The sequence below is a fragment of the Amphibalanus amphitrite genome, unplaced genomic scaffold (assembly GCF_019059575.1).
Source record: "Amphibalanus amphitrite isolate SeventyFive unplaced genomic scaffold, NRLGWU_Aamphi_draft 002297F_arrow, whole genome shotgun sequence".
NCBI classification, from domain to species: Eukaryota; Metazoa; Arthropoda; class Thecostraca; order Balanomorpha; family Balanidae; genus Amphibalanus; species Amphibalanus amphitrite.
Window position 1 is genome coordinate 17,115 of NW_024883773.1, and position 19,512 is coordinate 36,626.

The window sequence follows — 19,512 nt, forward strand, 5'->3', positions numbered from 1 at the left end:
TGGTGCCAGATGATACCTATTTCCATAGCGTGATGCCAAAGACCTCGCATACTTCCAGCCAGCGTCATGCGGGCAGACACACTTCGCCGAATTACTGAACTGCTACAGTGCAAAACTGGCCAGAGGGGCAACGGCATACGACCACTTACAGCACTTTTGTCGAAGCGGCACACCTTGGTGTGCACGAGGTTAAGCAGCAGCCAGTCTGAGGGCTTGTCGTTGTTGAACATCACCAGAAAATGAATAAGAGGCAACAGGTCCACGGTCTTGAATAGTTTCCCTGAAAAGAAAAGATAAACATTAGGGTGTCGATATCTGAATGGCATGTCTCTACATCTAGCCCAATAGGCCTAGCGGTAGAGATGTAGATGTCGACCGAGCAAAACATCTAAACATCATTTAAGGCGGCCGCACACTGGGCCATTCGGCGGGCGAGATTCCGCAAAAGCGGAATGTCGCGGGCGACATTCCTACAGCGGCTTTCCGCTTGTTCTCAGCAGGACCATTCGGCGGTGCGATTTTCTACTTAGTATTTTCAGGAACTTTATGTGAGATATTTTATGATAAATATAAACGAATGCAAACTAAAAACATTTAAGCAAATACAATATTTGCTTATTTAATGCGATTATGCTATGTTTCTGTACAATAAAGTTTTGAATATCTATTAATTTGACATAATTTCTGGAGGAAGTTGCAAAAAAATAAAGCTCGTGATTAATGTAAACAACCGTGTTTGTCGACAAATGCAAGAAACCTAAAGACAATTGTGGAGAGGCACAAGCAACCTGCTATTAGAATAACCAATGAAGTGTATAAAACAATCTAATATGGGGAAAGAAGTGCCGCTACGATACTTCATCAAGTAAATCTATTTCTCGGCTGCTCCATCAATAGTTGGTGAGTTTTAAGTTCCACAATTTCGGGTGTCCGCGGCGTCGCCGCGGAAAAAGCTGAACCGGTCCAGCTTTTTCCGCAACTCCGCGGCTGTCCGCGCGCATGCGCACTCTACCCGCGGACAGCTGGCTGGCAGCCGGTCGGCTGGTAATTTTGTCGTTTCGGCAGCTGATTCGGCGTCCACGAAAGCGTAATGTCGCTACGGAATTGCGTTTTTGCGGAATGTCGCCCGCCGAATGGCCTAGTGTGCGGCCGCCTTTACCGGTCACATAAAACAGATAAAACTGAGTGATTCGCCATGCTACGCATTATCGGCGCGTTGCTTCACCTTAATTGCACTGCATCTATATTACTATTTGAGGAGGGTGCGTCTGTCCGTTACCGAGGTCCCGACTTGGTGGTGCTTTGCGTGGACTACAGGCCAGACCGTTGCACCTAGCCCGGTGAAATTTGCACAACTTATAGATCAAGGATGCGCGACGTGCCTTTGAGGGGTCTCAGCTCGATCGGATTGATAGTGAGCGTGTGGCGCGTGCTCAAAAAGTGCAAATTTGCGTCATAGACTTTACATGTATAAATCGGCTTGCAAAATCGGGCGAAAACGGCTAATTTTGGCCGACACGGGTCCGGTCCAGGTGCGATTTCTTGGAGACCAGGGGTCCGATCGGCACTGGGAAAACAGCATCGTGTACAGAATTGAACGGGCTATTGAATGGTGTGCGGTGCAGGGGATGGCACGCGCCACGTGCACCGGGGGAGGGCACTTTTGTTGAAAAAATGCGGTTTTTGAAGGATTTTGGAATTGATTTTATTTTTAGGTGACCGTTAAACGGAGCAAATTGGAACAGCGCCTGTTGGCAAGAGAAATGTACCGCCTCTCATATAAAAATTGTGAAAAGCTGATTGATCCAAATCAAGGTGGTGCAAATCACGGGAGAAAATGGTGTTTGTCAATTTTGTGTCACTGTATTAATCACACGGGTTTTGCTCCATGATCTGATATCTCTGGCAATTAAAAATGGCACCGTTGGAAAGAGCATTCAATTCTGTCCAATATTCACTCTTCATTTTTGCATGACGGGCAACAGTATTCTTAAAAATGTAAATGTTCCAAACCATTACATTGCCATTTTTAGCGAAATTCATCGATGGCCATACCCTGCGATGGCCCTCAAAAGATTTCACGCCAGTTTTCGAATCATTCTAAAGTAGAACGCATGATAATACGACACGGGCACCTCGATGCGATGTATCTTTTTGTTTTCTTACAAAATGCTTGGCCGTCAAAAAGCAATCGAACGAAGTGGATACCAACCAAATCGACACAGACGAACCCAATACCCACAGGTCAAAAAATCCCCCCTTCGCGTTGCGGAGCACGCGGGTAACCCTAGTATCTATTCTATTCAATGAGCCCTTGCTAGTTCATTTGTATTTACAGGCGCACCGATACTATTGTCTTTTTCACCTACTACTAAGCCACCATTACTTCTGCAATACTTCTGCACTTCTCAATTACAACTCAATTACCTAGTTAACAATACTTTGTGAATGACCTTCCCTTGAAATTGTATGTTAGGTATGATATATATTTTACAAAAAGTCAAATACAGAAATGATGAGTTTTCGATCACGGATCTTTGTCAAATCACATTCAAACTTCATAATTCAAAAAATTATTTGGATCAATCTATGGTAAAATACATGTCCTACCTTACATACAATTTCAAGGAGAGGTCATTCACAAAGTATTTTAAAATACAAATGCTCCTTGCACAAGCACTAAGAAGACTAAATTAGTTTACATCTACAAAACGCACCCCTTGTATTTCCGTGTAGCGCCAAATCTATCCGTCAAAACCATCGGCATTGACACATATGGCAGCGTGCCTGCCCCACCTTCAACAGTCACCCCAGTCCCAGCCGCGCCCATCACAGCTCTGACGGCTCTGACAGGAGTGACACGCAGCTCGGTGGTTCACGTGTCAGGCGGTAAACGAACGAGAGAGAGAGAGAGAGAGAGAGAGAGAGAGAGAGAGAGAGAGAGAGAGAGAGGGAGAGAGAGAGAGAGGGAGAGGGAGAGGGAGAGGGAGAAGGAGAGGAGAAGGAGAGGGAGGGAGAGAGAGAGGGAGAGAGAGAGCGAGAGCGAGAGAGAGAGGGAGAGGGATAGGGAGAGAGAGAGAGAGAGAGAGAGAGAGAGAGAGAGAGAGAGAGAGAGAGGGAGAGGGAGAGGGAGAGGGAGAGGGAGAGGGAGAGGGAGAGGGAGGGAAGGAAGGGGGCGGAAGCGGATTGAACGGCAGTGGTACGAACAGTCCACATAACAGCGGAGCGGGCACCGGCTTTTCCCGATAGTACGAACTCGTTGGCAATTTGAATGCAAAGCTATAGAGGAAGCTGGATGTGACTTTTTTAACTAACATATTGTTTAACTAATAAAGCAACTGCATCAGGGAGATGGATGGTTGAGAGGATGGATGCAGCAGGAAGAGGAAGAGTGTCAGATCGACTCTCCGTCCGATAACCGAAATACAAATACCATTACAAATGGGATACCGTTTAACACTAGCAGAACATAACAGGTCCAATATTTTCACCATGGAAACAATCATTGGCCATGACGCCAGCCAGTTGAATGATAGCTGGATAGCAATGTATCGCCTTGATTGCGATTGTCACGCGAAGTGGAGTACAGTATTTAACGTCCGACACTCATAAATCAGTCATAGCGAATCAGTCACTGCTTCGGAAGTCAGCCCCCAATAGTGTTAAGAACACAGTTGGAGGTAGCCGATTTCCTAAGGTGTGCCATACAAGCAGCGGTTGCATAACAGCAGTCGTACGGACAAAAAGGCAAAGCAACGCAATAGGGAGCCGAGCCTAGTTAAGTGCAAGACTTAACAGAGTATCGGTCCACTAGTGTCATCCAATTCAAGGCATAGGTAGCTGGAAGCCACCAAGCGAGAGCCAAACTTACCAATAAAACCAAGTTGACAGAAGTCCAGAAGAAGCCAGTCTTTCTTTTCTGAGATCTTTTGAAGAGCGAATTCCTTCATTTTTGTTACATAACTGTGGGGAAAAACATGGTCAGAACATTGCCAAAATGTCAAATAGTAAGCTCCACTCAATCGCATCTAGAATTGTTCAAAATACAAATTGACAGCTAGTATGCGAGTAGGAAAAACATTGAATGAGCTCTATGTATACAAAGCAAGTTTGTTGTGGGCGAGCTTACTCACGCCGACACACTTCACTTAACATCCAGCCTCACCCTCCACTGTCCACAGTCCCCCGCCCACTCACCCGGGTTTGGTCATGACGTCATCCAACCTACCCTCTACAGCTCATGGTCCCAGCTCCTCCCCGCTCACCCAAGTTTGGTCATGACGTCGTCCAGCTGAAGATCACACCAAGACCACACCTCACGGTCCCTCCCCGCGCCCCACTCACCCGGGTTTGGTCATGATGTCATCCTCCAACTGGACGTAAAACACGCCGCGCGGCCGGCAGTACATCATCAGGAAGGCGAAGTCGAGGTTCTGCTTGGTGCGCCACTGGACGCGCTCCAGCGGATCGTCCAGTGTGCGGCGCAGAGAGTCCCGGGGCGGGTAGTACTCGGCAGACGGGGAGATGATGTCCACCAGACCCGACTTTACCTCGGCCGGAAACCTGCCGGGGAAACGACAAGTTTCTAAAATAACCGAGCGAAATCGCAAGCAAAAACAAAAAAGGAGGTTGGGACCGTCCGTCAAGGAACAAGGGATGGTCGAAGGGAAGATCAGTAGGAATAGTTGACTGGGGATAGTGACCGAAAGACAGCAAGGGAGGAATCTATGGGGAATGATTGGTGTAACGACAGTCAACACATAGGAATGGTCGGAAAGGAGCGACCATTCTGTAAAAAGGGGAAGGACAAAATGGGCGGTACTGGCAACATATTCTGTTTGGCTTATTGACCTCGACCAAACTGGGTCAGCACAGTACACACGCAAATTATAGACCATCGTCGAGCAGAGTCACCCGCATACTGTATGGCGTTCGATAGCACCCACCAAAAACACGCACTGTCAGCCATCCGGGCCCGTCACAACAACCTGAGCCCTGTGATCAAACAGTCCTCAAGCACTGAGCACTGAATTCTCCGACCGGCATTACATGCAGAACGCATGCTGTCAATTCACCCTCGACCAGCCAACTCAACCGATAGGCATAGGCCTTTTCGACCAGCTGGCAGGAATATTACTAACCCAGTCTTCCGGTCTGAGGTCTGCTCATCAACCTCCCGTGACCCTAAGCCACTCCAATCCTGACCCCGGGTCACGAGCTCACGACCACGAGCGCCGGTCACGATCGGCCGTCAGCTCACGGGCCCAATTCACGAGCAGGACGTCCGGCAGCCGGCGGCTCGCCCGTCCATAAAAATGCCGTGGGAGCCGTGTTATTACCGCTGTGGCGGCCCGCCCCTGTACTGTGCTGATGTCGGGACTGCGAGCGGGCCGCCGACCGGGGGGAGGGGGATGGAGGGAGGGGGCGGGACGTAGCGCCGGGTCAGCAGCGATTACCGACACACCAGCTCAGCGACCGCCTTCTCGGTTGGCCGAGTGTTCCAGCGCCAGCGATGAAAACATACCATGGACGTTCAAAGCACCGGCCTTCAATGAAAACACCGGCAGTGCAGAATAAAAAGGTCAAAGACTACGGTCCAGTAGGCCTATAGACAAAACGTTGCAACACACGCAATCTGTTGCATGGCAACCATGTGTGCAAACGGAACATTTCCATAGGGTTCTATAGGGAATACAAAACTTTCGTGGGGCAAAAATGCTGAGTGGCACGAAGTAGGCTAGCAGCGGACTTGCATGATCAATAGCCTCCCACATGTGACTGAATGCGCGACCGACTGCACGTTAGGGTACTTTCTAACGGTGATGTCATACACAACACTCAATCCCTAAGTTGCCTTTTCACGGTATAGGAGCGATGAATGCACTAGTTATCGCAGTGGATCAGCATAAAACTGTCCGGTACAAAGGACTGCTCGATCACTAAATTTCCCACATACACTGATGAGGATTTCCGCCATAACGGATGTAATTGCTACAAATTTCATGGCTAAAGGTAAACCAGCGTATAACACCGTGACAAGCGTCATTCCTAGCAAGATTAATCAGATTCTTTACGTGTTACTAAAACACAAACACCGCCGTTTTATCATACCATCGTTCATATTCTAGCACATGACAGCGACGGACAAACTGCAGGAGGGAGTTGTAAAATTAATACCACTACCAGCCATTGTTTCAACTTGCATGCATACCAACCGAGGCAAACATTTAGCACTGCTCTATTGTATTGAGAGTACCTTATGAAATTCACGATACAATTATCAAAAAACAATTACATGAATGGCGTACCGGTTTCGTCTCTACGACTTCATCAGCGCCGTTGTATCGAAAACAAGGAACTATAAGCACTGCTCTAGTCACCTCGACAACCCTTTTGACAATGCACGAACATCGGAAACTGTTCCATTCATCCTGTCCCGTTATCCAAAATGTAAAGTTCCCCCACGCCCACATCAATCAAAAGACTTGCTCGCCGCTTCAGTTTGGTTCACATCAATTCCGCAAACGCCGGCCGCTTCACTGCCGCGCTAAACCTCTTGCAGGTGTTTAAGCTTTGCGGACTTTTCATCGACCAAAAACCAGGTGCCAGAGCTGCGAACTCATTCAGAGGGAACTACCATCGCCGGCAGGTGCTAACAGCTTCGTGCAGGTGCTCATTGACACAGCAGTGCCGTCCCTCAGCGTAGTGGCGACTGATGGAACGGGTCGAGCAGGGCCATTCATAGAAACAATCGGGGCGCTGTTCTATCCAGTGCCCACGTCAGACGCTGGTGGGGGTAGACTGTCGTAATGGTAATGTAGGAATAATACCGAAGTGAGGGGTATTGCGGCACTAGCGACGTACCAAAACAGAGGAGGGTTTTCAGCAGCCGGAACAAGGATGAGGGACGAGCTCCGAGAAATCGGATGGCGTCGAGCCCGGCTGTTTGGCACAGGTGATGCCGCATCCGGCCTACGGCCAGCACGGGTCGATACAACAAACTTCCCAGGTGGTGTGACGGCACTGCACGCGAGGCCCGCCAATCAAACAAGCGGTAAACCACCGTATCCCAAACACGCCCGCCTCCCTACCGGCCCGACGCAGCAGTCACGTCCGACCTCATCACTCCCAAACAGCCACAGAACCCTGAGTGTAACGCCGAGAGTTGGCCTATCGTGATCACTCACTTGTCCTGGATTTCCTGTGCCGTCCGGCTGCAGTACTCCGCATCCGTCTGAGGGAACGAAAACAGATTATGATGCAAGCAGTGGAGTGGAGGGGACGGACAGACGGGAAACGCTTCACAACGCGATAGAATAGCAACGGCGACACTCGGAACGTCGCTGAAAAAAATATAGTCACGACCCAAGGTTCAGCTATGGCGTAGCTATGGACACCAATGCTAAAAACATCACAATCAAAGAAAAAGAAACAATGGTTGTCAGGAAGCGACTGCAGAACGGCTCATTCTAGCCAGACTTATTACGAATTTCTGAAACAAGATAGCGGCATTACGAGCCGGCGATACAGGACGCTTCAGATTGGAAATTCATAGTTTATCAGTCCCCCACCCAGCTTGTGTTCAACACGCAGGAAACCATGACAACGCGCCAACACACATCTCACACTAAAAATTACAGGACTTTAATCCAAGCGTCATAGAAACAGACCAACAGAAGGGCAGCGGGCCCGGGTGCGGCGCATGACAGGGAGCCTTTAGCCTTGAGGTTGCGTGCTCAGCAATGTAGCTTTATGGTTATTTACAGGCAAAAGGCCGACGTTTGTCACGCAAATGTACAACGCAAATGACGTATGTTGTCGCATTCTGACAGCAATGCTGTGGAACTACTTGGTCACTGGGGACAGAAAACGGCACGAGAACCAAACATCAATCAATTTAACAAAGTGCCGCAAAAAAGGCTTTTAGGTGAGCAGTGCATCACGCCTGGGAAATAAACGAGGTAAAAAAAAAAATATGGTATTGACTTCAGCACATTGCAAAGCCTACTAAAACTTTCAGAAAAATTTCGACTGATTCACTCACTCACTCACTCACTCACTCACTCACTCACTCACTCACTCACTCACTCACTCACTCACTCACTCACTCACTCACTCACTCACTCACTCACTCACTCACTCACTCACTCACTCACTCACTCACTCACTCACTCACTCACTCACTCACTCACTCACTCACTCACTCACTCACTCACTCACTCACTCACTCACTCACTCACTCACCTCGGCAATGAAGACAACAATGAGCGTCTCCAGCCTCTCCGACTCAGACATAGAGTCGATGAGGTTTTTCAGTGTCGATATGAGGTAGTTTTGCACCTCACGTTTGACTGTGGGCAGTCCCATGACCACAGTCACGTCCCGCCGACCCTGACTGACGTGTAGCGCCGGTGTCAGCGCGTCGGGCCGGCCCAGCAGGTGCGGTAGGTAGGTGAGAAGACCGGGCACCTGGTGGGGTCAGAGGTGAGCGGTTAGAGGCTGGGTGAGAGCCGACAGGATAGTTGTCAGGAGAAATATGGAGCGGGCAGCAGTATAACACAATCTATCAATTTGGATAAAGAGCGAGATCCAATAAAAATACATACACTTCGCACTTAAACTTCCACTTTCCACAAAATACATACATGTACTTTCCACTTCTATCTCAACATTGAAAATCCCCATCCTGCGATATTTCATCAATACTGGGAGTCAGGGACGTACCCAGGGCGGGAGACGGCGGACGGGGCGCCTCGCCTCCCCCCTTGGGGTTTTCAGGGCTTCCGGATGGAATCAGGGCCCCCGCGGGCCGAAGGCCTACGTTGGCCAAAATCACGTCCGAGGCGAACGAAATTCACGGAAATCCCAAAAATCGCGTCAGGACAATCAGAGCCCTCTGACCAGCATGACAACTAGGGTCCTTCTGGGCCTCCTGTAAATAGCCGCTAGTGTCTGTGTCTGACCGCTAGGGTCCATCTAACTCCTCAGTAGAGAGGAGGCCCTCTGTAGGTAGGAAGTCCTCTGTAGTGAGGATGCCCCTTTAGAGAAGAGGCTCTCAATAGAAAGGAGGCCCTCTGTAGAGGGGAGGCCCCCGGGATTCCTCCGTTCCCTCCACCACCCCCCCCCCCCCTTGGCCAAATCCTAGGTACAGTCCACAGCAGAAGTAATGTGGGGTTTCAGTCATGGGTATGTTCTGCTTCTGAAGCTTAGGAACGATTAGCCAGACTACAATGAAACTTTGAATGTAGCTTATATGTATCGTCACCCTTGCAGCTGCAACTTTAGCTATTGACATCTTCTTTTCGATCACTCCGCATTAAACAATCGCCAGTCAAAGCCAATCGTTGAGATTGGTAAAACCCTACATTACTTTAGCGGTGGGCTGTACGTGCCTGCTGGAAGTTTCGGAAAATGCTGACGGTGTCACGGCCATAACAAGTAGGTACTGTGAATGCCAGCTTGAATTATTGATGTTACAGGAAGTCGCTTAAATTTTAAGACAAGTCCCAGAAGTGCCGCACCGCGTCCTATATATCGTGCACTTCCCGTGTCACATCAAGCTTGCCTACCTCCATATCGCTGTTGATCTCCTGCAGATGAGTGAGCGGCACCCCGGAAACAGCTGCTGGCAGCGCTCCGGGCACCGTCCGACCTCGCGGGGTCGTCGTGTCGTTCAGCTCATGTGGCGGCGCGAGCTGCGCCAGCTGCTGCTGCGACGGAGGTAGCACTGGAGGTCCCTCCTCCTGCTGCCGCTGCTGCTGCTGGGACGGCGCTTTCACAGCTGAGGGAGGAGATTGGCAATGTTGGCACAGCGACAGCGGATATGATTGCGTATGACGGCGGGCTGACGCATCGGGATGAATGAGGGAGGAACACACGAGCAAGGGCCACTCGCACTAGCAAACAACGTAAGATGGGCTAGCGTCATAGCGCTGATCAATGTCAACCCTACTGCACCAGCCACAGTAGGCAAACTAATCCGTCAGGCTACACGCAAAGGTTCACTTTTACCGAAATAATGCAGAATCAAAGAAACTAAAATAACACCTCCAATGGAAACAAATTAAAAATGCCCGACTTTACCAACGCCAAACAATGTGAGCCCTGACATATTCATACACCTACCCAGCTATGCGCGCCATTGCGCCAATAGCCTCACGGCATGTATGACGACGACACGCCAACAACAGGCTCGCCCCTCGCATTACTACAATACAGTGGCAGTGCCGCCCGCCCGCCCAATTCGTTTGTATTCAGTCGATCTGTATTCAGCCAATATACACGGACCCACAGTCCATCCCACGATTATGAGAAGAATCAATACGTGTCGTCCGTAGCTACTCGTCGAAAGGCATTGGGAAAAGGGACAGACAGGTACGACAGATAAGTAGCTCATAATTGTGTCAACACACACAGTAGGTAGGTGATGACACACAGTAGGTAGGTGATGGCCCACACGTAGTATCGCTTTTTCCGTAACTGTGTGGTACCAATAACAATTCATTTAGTAAAAGAGCGTCCCTTCGATGGGATCTCAGGTTTAATTCATTGATAATTATAAAACTATAGTGAGATCGATGAAATACTTTGCTCAAAATTCTTAGAAAAATGAAGGAAAACAGAATTTATATAAAAGAGACTGACATTTCATTCTTGTGGCTTCTTCAGAGTGACCATTTCAAACATTCATTTATGGGAACAGAGATGGAGAACGCGCGGATAACATTCTTTGAAACACTGATCACAAGTTGTTGCTACCATAAATAGCAGTGCTCAATTTAACATTAAACCCTCCCCATTAAGTAAATGATAAAATAAGCACATAATTTACTATCACCATCCTACTCCCAAGACTAGCAGCATAAGCATAAGGAAATGAAATATCGCATGTTTGAAGCCATCAATAAAACACGCACGACAACTACCGAAATGTAGCAATTACTTATGATTGGCACCTACTCCAATGCATCAATACATCAATTGACACCTACCGAAATGTAGCAATCAACTATGATTGACACCTACTCCAATTCCTCAATACATCACGACGAGCACCGTGCAACATAGTACCGACATATCGATCAATGGTTGACAATAACATAGCACAGCTCAGTGCCATGGCCCACACAGAGTATCACTTTTTCCGTAATTGTGTGGCACCAATAACATTTAATTTCGTTAAGGAGTATCCCTTCGATAGGATCTGAGGTTTAATTCGTTAATAACTATAAAAAGCAATTACATTTGGACGTGGGACGGGAGGGGGCGCTGACGCGCCACGGCTGAAGTTACAGCCGCGCCGTCCCGCTCCCGTCGCCGTTTTATTTCGGAGCTGAGCTCGGCTGGGCGGCAGCTTTATTCCTCTCACTCGATCGAGCGCGGCTCAGCCGAGCCCCAGCGGCGCTAGTACAGGCCAGCTCCATTTCCGGCGCGCCGGAGACGACCATGGCGCGCCGTTTGCGCCGCGTCGGAGGCACTCGTGGTGCACTACCCACGGCGTGTCAGAGGCGCTCGTACTAAGCCAGGATTTGTAGGGCGGGTTGGGTAGTAGCGCATGGGACGTGTCGACTGGAGCCTGGTCGATCCCGGGTCACTGGCGTCAGCCCCGCCCTCCCTCGGCTCTCACGCCCCCCCCCTACAATCACCACCATCAGCACCAATAACTAACGAGTCAGCGGTTGAAGGTCAACAGGGGGACCACGCCCCCAACACCCGGATACCTCCACACGCACGTCGTACGACCCCCCCCCCCCCCGACCCACAGCGGGCCGATCCCCAGGGTATCGAGCGCCCAACGACACACCTGTCCTACAAATACCGACCACTTTTGGTGATGGTAAACACTGGATACATGATGGCAAACACAGGGCAGATTAAGTTAATTGAGCATGGTGGCTTTTTCCTGCACAAGGAAAAACAACGGTAGAAACAGAAAATGCAGGACGATAACATATTGCGACACAGACGGCACAAAACAACGGAATCAAAGCCATTGCGCTTGCTCCACATTAGCGCTTGACGAAAATGTAGGCAGCTACCACTACGACAATGGAAAGAAAACTAGCATAAATAACAAAAATATTTGGGAAAATAGCAAGTCAAAATGAAGAAAAGATATTTAAATTTTCAAATGCAAAATACAACTAAAAAGCGGAATATTTATTGCAAGGCTTATTCATTTACCCATGCCAAATATTTAAATAGTGACCCGAGCTTTACCAAATAACAGTTCAACTTGCGAAATATTGAACTAATTTAAATCATTAGTGAATAAAGACCTGCCAAAAGCATGCCACTTATTGCCACACGCACAATGCATGTGGCTTGCCAACACAATCAGATGGCCGGAAACAGAGACGCTGAGTCAGCCACTAATAACAATAGACCAATCTAATGGTTCCTGCACTTTGAATAAAAGTACGCACATGTGTGGTGCATTCATATGCCTGCCAGACACTTTCAATGGTTATGCAACAGCCGGTTGGCTCGGAATTAGCTTAGTGCGTGGCGTAGTCCGCCCCCCCCCCCCCCCCTGGAGTACCGAGCTGGGATGAAGTTACAGGTCGCCCGTACCTGCACAATTATTTTCATTTTCAAATTTCGCCACAGGCCTTAGAGGCAGCACAACCTCTCCTATGTTTCATTTACCTCACCAGTCACCACCGAGTCGGACCGACCATTCAGCCACCTCCGTCCCCACCCATCTTCGTCCCCCGTCTCCATCTCCGTCTCCGTCTCCGTCTCCGTCTCCGTCTCCGTCTCCGTCTCCGTCAGTCCCGACACTCGCCTCTCCGTCTCAATCACTGTCGCCGTCACTCCCCATCTCAGATTCGTTCCTAGCTGGGTCAATCCATTATCAATGGATCGTCTCCGTAACCCTCTATCCCCCCTCGGGGTAGAGAGCTGCCCCTACATTCACCGGTCATAGGCGAGTCCTCCTCCAGTCCTCCACGACTCACCGTCACCGTCATAATCACCGATCACCCCGATCTTAGGCTTATCCTCGTTTCTGTCTCCATCCTTATCCCATTCCCGGACGCTGTTCGATCGCCGTCTTTTTAATAAAGCAGGCTACTAGCTTGCTGATAGAAAATAGAAATGGTGTTAGTATAAGTGGTGGTGGTAAGTGGCGAACCACTATTAGTTTTTCGGCTCCTCATAAGTCGAAATCACGCAGTCTTTGCGTTTCATAATTCATCAATGAGAGCCCAAGAAACGCCAGCAACGAACTACCATATTTGAGAAAACCGACAGCGTGCTGATAAAAAGACACCGAACGGCGCTTCACTGTCCCCGCCCTCGTCCCCGTACCCCAGCTATGCCCCGATCCCCACCCGTCTCCCTGCTCTCACTCACCGGCGGCGCCGTAGGTGTCCAGCTGTCTGTTGAGCACCATCACGTCTTTCCGCCGCTCCCTGTTGGTCATTTCGGCGTGCTGCACGCGCTGGCGCAGCTCCGCCAGCTGCTGAACCAGCGTCCGTTCCAGCCGGGTGTCCACTGCGGCCAGAGGTCACAGAACAGCAGGTCAGGGTGGTGGTGCAGTGACCAGGTCAACACGCAGAGAAGCGGGGAGCAGAGAGAGCAAGTCAGGGTACGGGGCGCGGGGAGCGGGGTGAAGAGAGCAGGTCAGGGCGCGGGGAGCAGGGTACAGGTCAGGGCGCGGGTCACAGCGCGCAGGTCAGGGCGCAGGCCGAAGGGCGCAAAGAGAGCAAGCAGATCAGGTCAGGACTTAAACTCGCATTTATTTAGGGTCTTAATTATTTTCACTTTCATAAACATAGAGGCGTGTCTAATGTCGATGAAGGTAGAACAATGTCCAACTGCACATCAAAACTACGTTTGCGAAGAAGATAAAACGCACCTGTTTTATCACTCCCTGACGGAAGACCCCTGCCGGTACAGTCCGAAGGATCTGAAGGAACAGGCAAGGTGTTGGATGGGGTTAGCATAAAATGCTATGATGGAAGAGGGATAGGTGAATTTATTAACAAAACATCGTGAAATATGATTTTTTCGTCGAAAAAGTAATATTTGGAGAATCCAAGCAAAAAATCGCAGCACGGAACATAATTCTACAAATTGCGTGCTGATGAATTCCTTGCTCCAATTAATTCAAGTAGGCACTTCTTCGCCTTCCATCTTCATTAGATTCACAAATAACGCGATTTGTTAATTAGATGGTGCACATTCTATTTCAGCCAGCTGTTGGCTTCCCGCTAGAGTGAAATCTGGCAGAGATGGTAACTTTAAGACGGACCATTTTAACTACAGCCCGTGTCGCCGCCAGCCATGAAACACAGTTCCAAGTTTAAAATATCGCCTACTTTGAGCATCATACGTATGCGGATAATACCCCCCAGCCGGCTATTCCTAGCTTGGCAAACGGCCAGCGGCTGCCTGTAAGGGCTCAGCGATCCGACGCCACTTATGAAGCGGCTAAGTCCGCTGGGCCGGCCATTACGGCGACAAGTGTCTATTTTGGCCCGGCCCGCCGGGCGCCGGATCCTGCCCCCATTCAGCTGTGTGTCCTTGTGGCTGTGGGCCCGGTTCACCCAGTCACCGATAGGTCGGGTCATCGAACCACCGCAGGGTCGGGCCACCCAATCAGAGGAATGACGGGTCATTCAGCCAGAGTTAGGCCGGGTCACCCAGTTACTACAGGACTTGTCACCCAGCCACCGCTGAGCCAGGTCACCCGGTTAGTACAGGCGAGGCCATCAAATCACCACAGGGTCTAGTCAACCAATCAGAGTTAGGTCGGGTCACTCAGTCACAGTCTTCCCCGGTCACCCAGATTACCCAATTACAGCCCAGTACAGCTACAGCCCAGTACAGTCGCTCAGTCAGACGCATTTCCAGAAGCAGAGCCAATTTACTTGTAACTTTGGTGATTTAGCGTTACGAGGCCGGCATTCACCAGCAGATGAACGTGATGGCCATGTCGTCTCCACACCACCCGGCCTCCCATCCCTGATCAGCATGTAGGGGTAAACGTCAGCATCAAGAGGTCACGAATGGTCACAGGCCTGGCCCATGGGGTTGATGTTTACATCACTAGGCAAGGGAAAACGCAACGTTAGGCGGCACTGAACACTCATCGTGCTGATTCAGCATCCCTGCCAATCATTCAGCAGTAACGTACAATTACTTCAAACAACTGATTTAGGGCTTTCCAAAGGCGGCTCAATGCTCATTCTTTTTAAAGAAAGCTTCATTGAGTGACGGAACGGAGGACAAAACAATACATTGACGCTTTTTACGTCAATGGCATTCATTCTGTGAATGTCGCAGTAGTATTAGCATAATCACGTTCTATTTCGGGCGAACTACGTATCGTGCTCGTATTCGTCTCACTCTTCAGAATTTACATGCAGCTAGGTGATGGAAAAGAGGGGATAATAAGCTTATACAAATGTGGACGAAAAGAGCACAAACATAGCCACTGCCATTAACCAGCAAATATATAAATCAATTGTTTATCTAGGTAACGAATGATTGACCACAATGTGAGGTCATTGGCATTCAGACGGGCCGCATTCCCTTCAGCCGTCAACTGGACCCTGTTGATCCCAGCAGGGCTCATAATGTGTGAACCAGTATCGTTTTGACGTGAGGCCTTCGTAGGTAGGGACACCGAGCCAGATAATGATAGAAAAGAGCGGCTGCGCGAGCCTCCCTTCTCCCCCCCTCCCACCCCTCCCTTCTAAGAAAATGGTCTACGGCACAGAGCAAACCACTGTCACACCCGCATTCTTCTTCAATGTCAGAAATGAGCAACCGCAGACACTACTTTGCTCTGTGTTTTTGTTCTTAACGATGCCCATCTGTTTATCTAGAGCGGGTGCAGAGCGATAAGCCAGGCCCGTAGCTGGTCGGCATTGGATTGTGTTACAACAAAGCAGATCCTCGCACAAGGCCAATATCTGGTGATTGTTGACTCCAGAAGGCAAGACAGATCCCAGCGAGCGGAACGACCATCTGCTGGGGTTCAGTATACCAAAAAGATCCGCACTGGTGGCCGTACGATCGGCTCATACCGACTTTGTCCCCAAATGCTCGTTCTTTGGAGCCCAGCAGCCTTGTTTCGTTTCGTGATACAGTCGCTGCCTGTGGTTACAGGTGTCCAAAGCCCGGTTGGGACTGCTAGCTCTAACTGATCCGTGCGCTTGTGGTCTTCGATGAGGAATAACAGGCCGCTGGAGATAGAACGCCAGGTGCAGTGTGCAGGCCTCAAATCTTAGCGTCTATTGTTCAGTGGGCATACAGGCTCAAGCGATAAGCTCCAAAAAAATCCGCCCACATGCTAACCTCCTCCCACACTCGTCGAGCCGCACACCAAACAACAAGCCAAACCCACTACTACGTTGGACCCAGCAGCTCCCCACACCGGATCCCCCACGCCGGGTCCGGTCGGGAGGCGGGCAGGACCGGTCAGACGCGACATCCGATACACACCTGTTACTTGATCTGACCCGACCCACACCGGCAGCTGTGTGCTACAGGTCAACCAAAGTGGGTCCAACTCTCCAAGATGGTGGCGAGATGGGCGCACAGCGACTCTGTTCCTAAAGCGTAAAATTATACACTTAGCTCAGAAATAAGATGCTTCGATTTGATTAATCATGAAAAAGACACGGTATGGTTCAGGCACTATCTCCAAGGTAATTCTCCGCAGATTAGAGCTCATTGCGCTAAGCTGACAGGTCTGTCATTCTTTCAAAGTCTTTGTCAATAGAATCCGAAGCTTTCCAAGGGGATCTCTCAGCTGTCTGCTGTTCTCCATATTCGCAAACAATCTGTGTCTCCACGTCCCTGATGTCCCGATCGTACAGTTTGCCGATGACACTCAGATCTTAGTATCTGGTAAAAAGGCTGACTTAGCTGGCTTAATCCTGAGAATGGAGCGGACTCTAGACGAGAATGTTTGCAAGGTTTTGCTCAAACAACATGAAAGTGAACGCGTCAAAAACTCGTGGATTGTAACGTGGATTGTACTCGGAACACGTCAGATGCTGAAAGGACTGCCTTCTGGTAGCATTCGCTTCGCCAATGCAACTGTTCACGAGCCCGAATCTGTCAAAAATATCGGCCTCGTTATTGACAGACATCTGACGTATCATGGCCATGTCAATTGTCAGCTATGTCGTGTCCAGTCGTGTCAAAGGGCACGGGATCGCTATTGGCGCAACAACACGAAGAACGTGTTACCGCCGTCCACGCTGATACCGATCGTGTCCTCTCTCGTATTGTCTGCACTGCGCTACTGCATATCTATTTACGGGACATGCAGCACCACTGAGCTTCACCGGGTACAAAAAGTGTTGAATTTTTGTGCACGCGTTTAAGTGGCCGGCGGAAGTATTGCCATGTGAGCGATGTCTTGGATGAGCTGAAGTGGCTCAGCGCTACAAACTTAGTCCTGTACCACAGAATATGCAACGTGCGAATCATCGTTCAGACGGGTCAGCCTTCTGCTATCGCGTGCAAGCTTGAAAACGCGACAGACCACGGACATGACACCCGCAACGCACAGAGACTGCGATTACCGTGGATACATACTGAGACGGGGCGAAGGCAGCTGCTGTATAGTGGTGTGGACGCATACAACGCGTTCACTGCAGTTTATGACGGGCGAATGACATTTAACCCTCGCATGTGTGCGGCGTTTGCCAGCTTCTAATGTGTAGGGGGGGGGGGGGGGGTCGGTTGGACCCCCCCCTTGCCGTTTGGCCCCTGATCGAGATAGAGCTTCGCGGAAAAAACGAGCGTGTTGCCCGTGACGAGAGGAAGCCGATGATACCCAATTTTAAGGTCCTAGGTCATTGGTTGACCTTCCAGGTCAGGTCAATGACCCAAAGTCGGGAAAATCGGAACCTGTTAGAAAGTCGTAAAGTGTGGCCGCTTAGGGGTTTTTCGGGGTGCTGATCACGAATATCGTGTTAGTTTTGATCACAGATGATGTCTTGAAGCATTTAGACCAGGTCGGGTCAGGTCAGGTCAGGTCAACCAGTAGGCGTCGTGACGGGTATTCGTAGTACGTGTCAACCGCCTCTGACAGCTTCGTAACATGTTACGAAGTCACCAAAACTACTTCGTAAATGTTCAAATGGTTGCTAAATTCGAATTCAGCTCCAAAAACTAGCCTAGAAACATGTAAAACTCGAAAAAGTGACCCGAGGTCACCCGAGGTCACCAAAGGTCAATGACCTGACCTGACCTTCAGGTGACCTTGACACACACGGGAGTAACATCAAATCACATGTTTGAACGTTTGAAACCACGAAAAGCTTGCAAACACGCGGCTAGTGCGAGCCGACATACGCGAAATCGCGATTCCGGCCAAACATGGTCTCGGAAAAGAGGTCACAGGTCAAAGGTCATTTGGGTCAGGGTCATGAAATTTTCAGGGTAGGTGTAAAATTGATCAATGAGAGGGTACTGAAAGTTTCGTCGCGATCGGCCGCTTTTTACGCGAGTTATTCGCGAAAAACCATGGGGGGGGTCCATCCGACCCCCCCCCCCTACACATGCGAGGGTTAAGAGAGCTGTAAAAGTTCACTTGCTCCAAACTCAGACGTGAAGACGTTGACCGTATGCCGATTCACTGTGATAATGAACATGTGGTGTGACTGTGACATCGTGCCCTTTTTTAATCACTTGACATTGCGTTAATGAAAAGTCGCATTTATGTGAATTTAACGTGTATAAATGAACTTGAACTTGAACTTGAAAAATGCCTGTCATCCAGCTGTCTGTAAACCTACGCAATTAACTTGTCACATCAGCAAGGGTAAAAAATAACAATAATTGTGTCTCACATAGATACTAAAGTAATGCACAGCCCAAATTTTCCATTGCACTGCCATCGGAATCACTCGCAACAATGCATACCGAGCATAAAAATGTAGATCATTTGGCTAAACACGCCAAAGCAGCCTTGGGGTGCAAGGAACTTGATGCAAGAGGAGTTAGGATTGCAGCTCTAACCATGACGATCTACTGCCTTTGTTCTGCCGCTGTACTGGCGCTGCGTTGTTAAGCATGGAACTTCCACATGGATAGTACACGCTGCAACACTGAACACATCTGAGGTGCCATTATTAGATGAACGAACAGCGTTACACCCACACACGTTTCTGCCTTGCTCGTTAGACGCGGTACGGCACTCACCTGGCTGGTTGAGCAGCACGATCAGCGAGAAGGGCAGCAGCAGCATGGCCAAGCAGAAGGCCAGCTGACGCCGAGAGCGCGGACAGCCCATGGCTGCCGACGGTCGGCCGCCGGGCCGCGCTCTGTCGGAGTCGACGGGGAGGTAGTGAGATATTGACACAAGACACCGATATAGGAACTAGTAGATGGTCAGCGATCGACGGAGCGCCGTGAGATATAGACACAGAGCACAGATGGAGGGCGCTGGTAGATAGTCAGCGTCAGCGATCGCCGGGCAGCGCTCAGCAGGCAGAGGTCAGCCGTAATCGGTCAGCGGCCAGCGATCAGCAGTCAGTATTTGAC

General features: G+C 49.8%; 1 protein-coding gene across 1 annotated transcript in view; it reads right to left on the reverse strand.

Annotated features, from left to right (window-relative positions):
* LOC122376777 (alpha-1,3-mannosyl-glycoprotein 4-beta-N-acetylglucosaminyltransferase B-like) overlaps positions 1–19,512 on the reverse strand; it is a 43,555-nt gene that overhangs the window by 12,533 nt on the left and 11,510 nt on the right. The window contains exons 3-11 of the mRNA XM_043356721.1: positions 19,171–19,292; positions 13,862–13,912; positions 13,357–13,497; positions 9,570–9,781; positions 8,245–8,469; positions 7,188–7,234; positions 4,345–4,563; positions 3,872–3,963; positions 150–280 (exon numbers count right to left, since the gene is read on the reverse strand). Coding sequence (XP_043212656.1) covers positions 150–280; positions 3,872–3,963; positions 4,345–4,563; positions 7,188–7,234; positions 8,245–8,469; positions 9,570–9,781; positions 13,357–13,497; positions 13,862–13,912; positions 19,171–19,261 — 1,209 coding nt within the window. The 5' untranslated portion in view covers positions 19,262–19,292. The remainder of the gene's footprint in view (positions 1–149; positions 281–3,871; positions 3,964–4,344; positions 4,564–7,187; positions 7,235–8,244; positions 8,470–9,569; positions 9,782–13,356; positions 13,498–13,861; positions 13,913–19,170; positions 19,293–19,512) is intronic.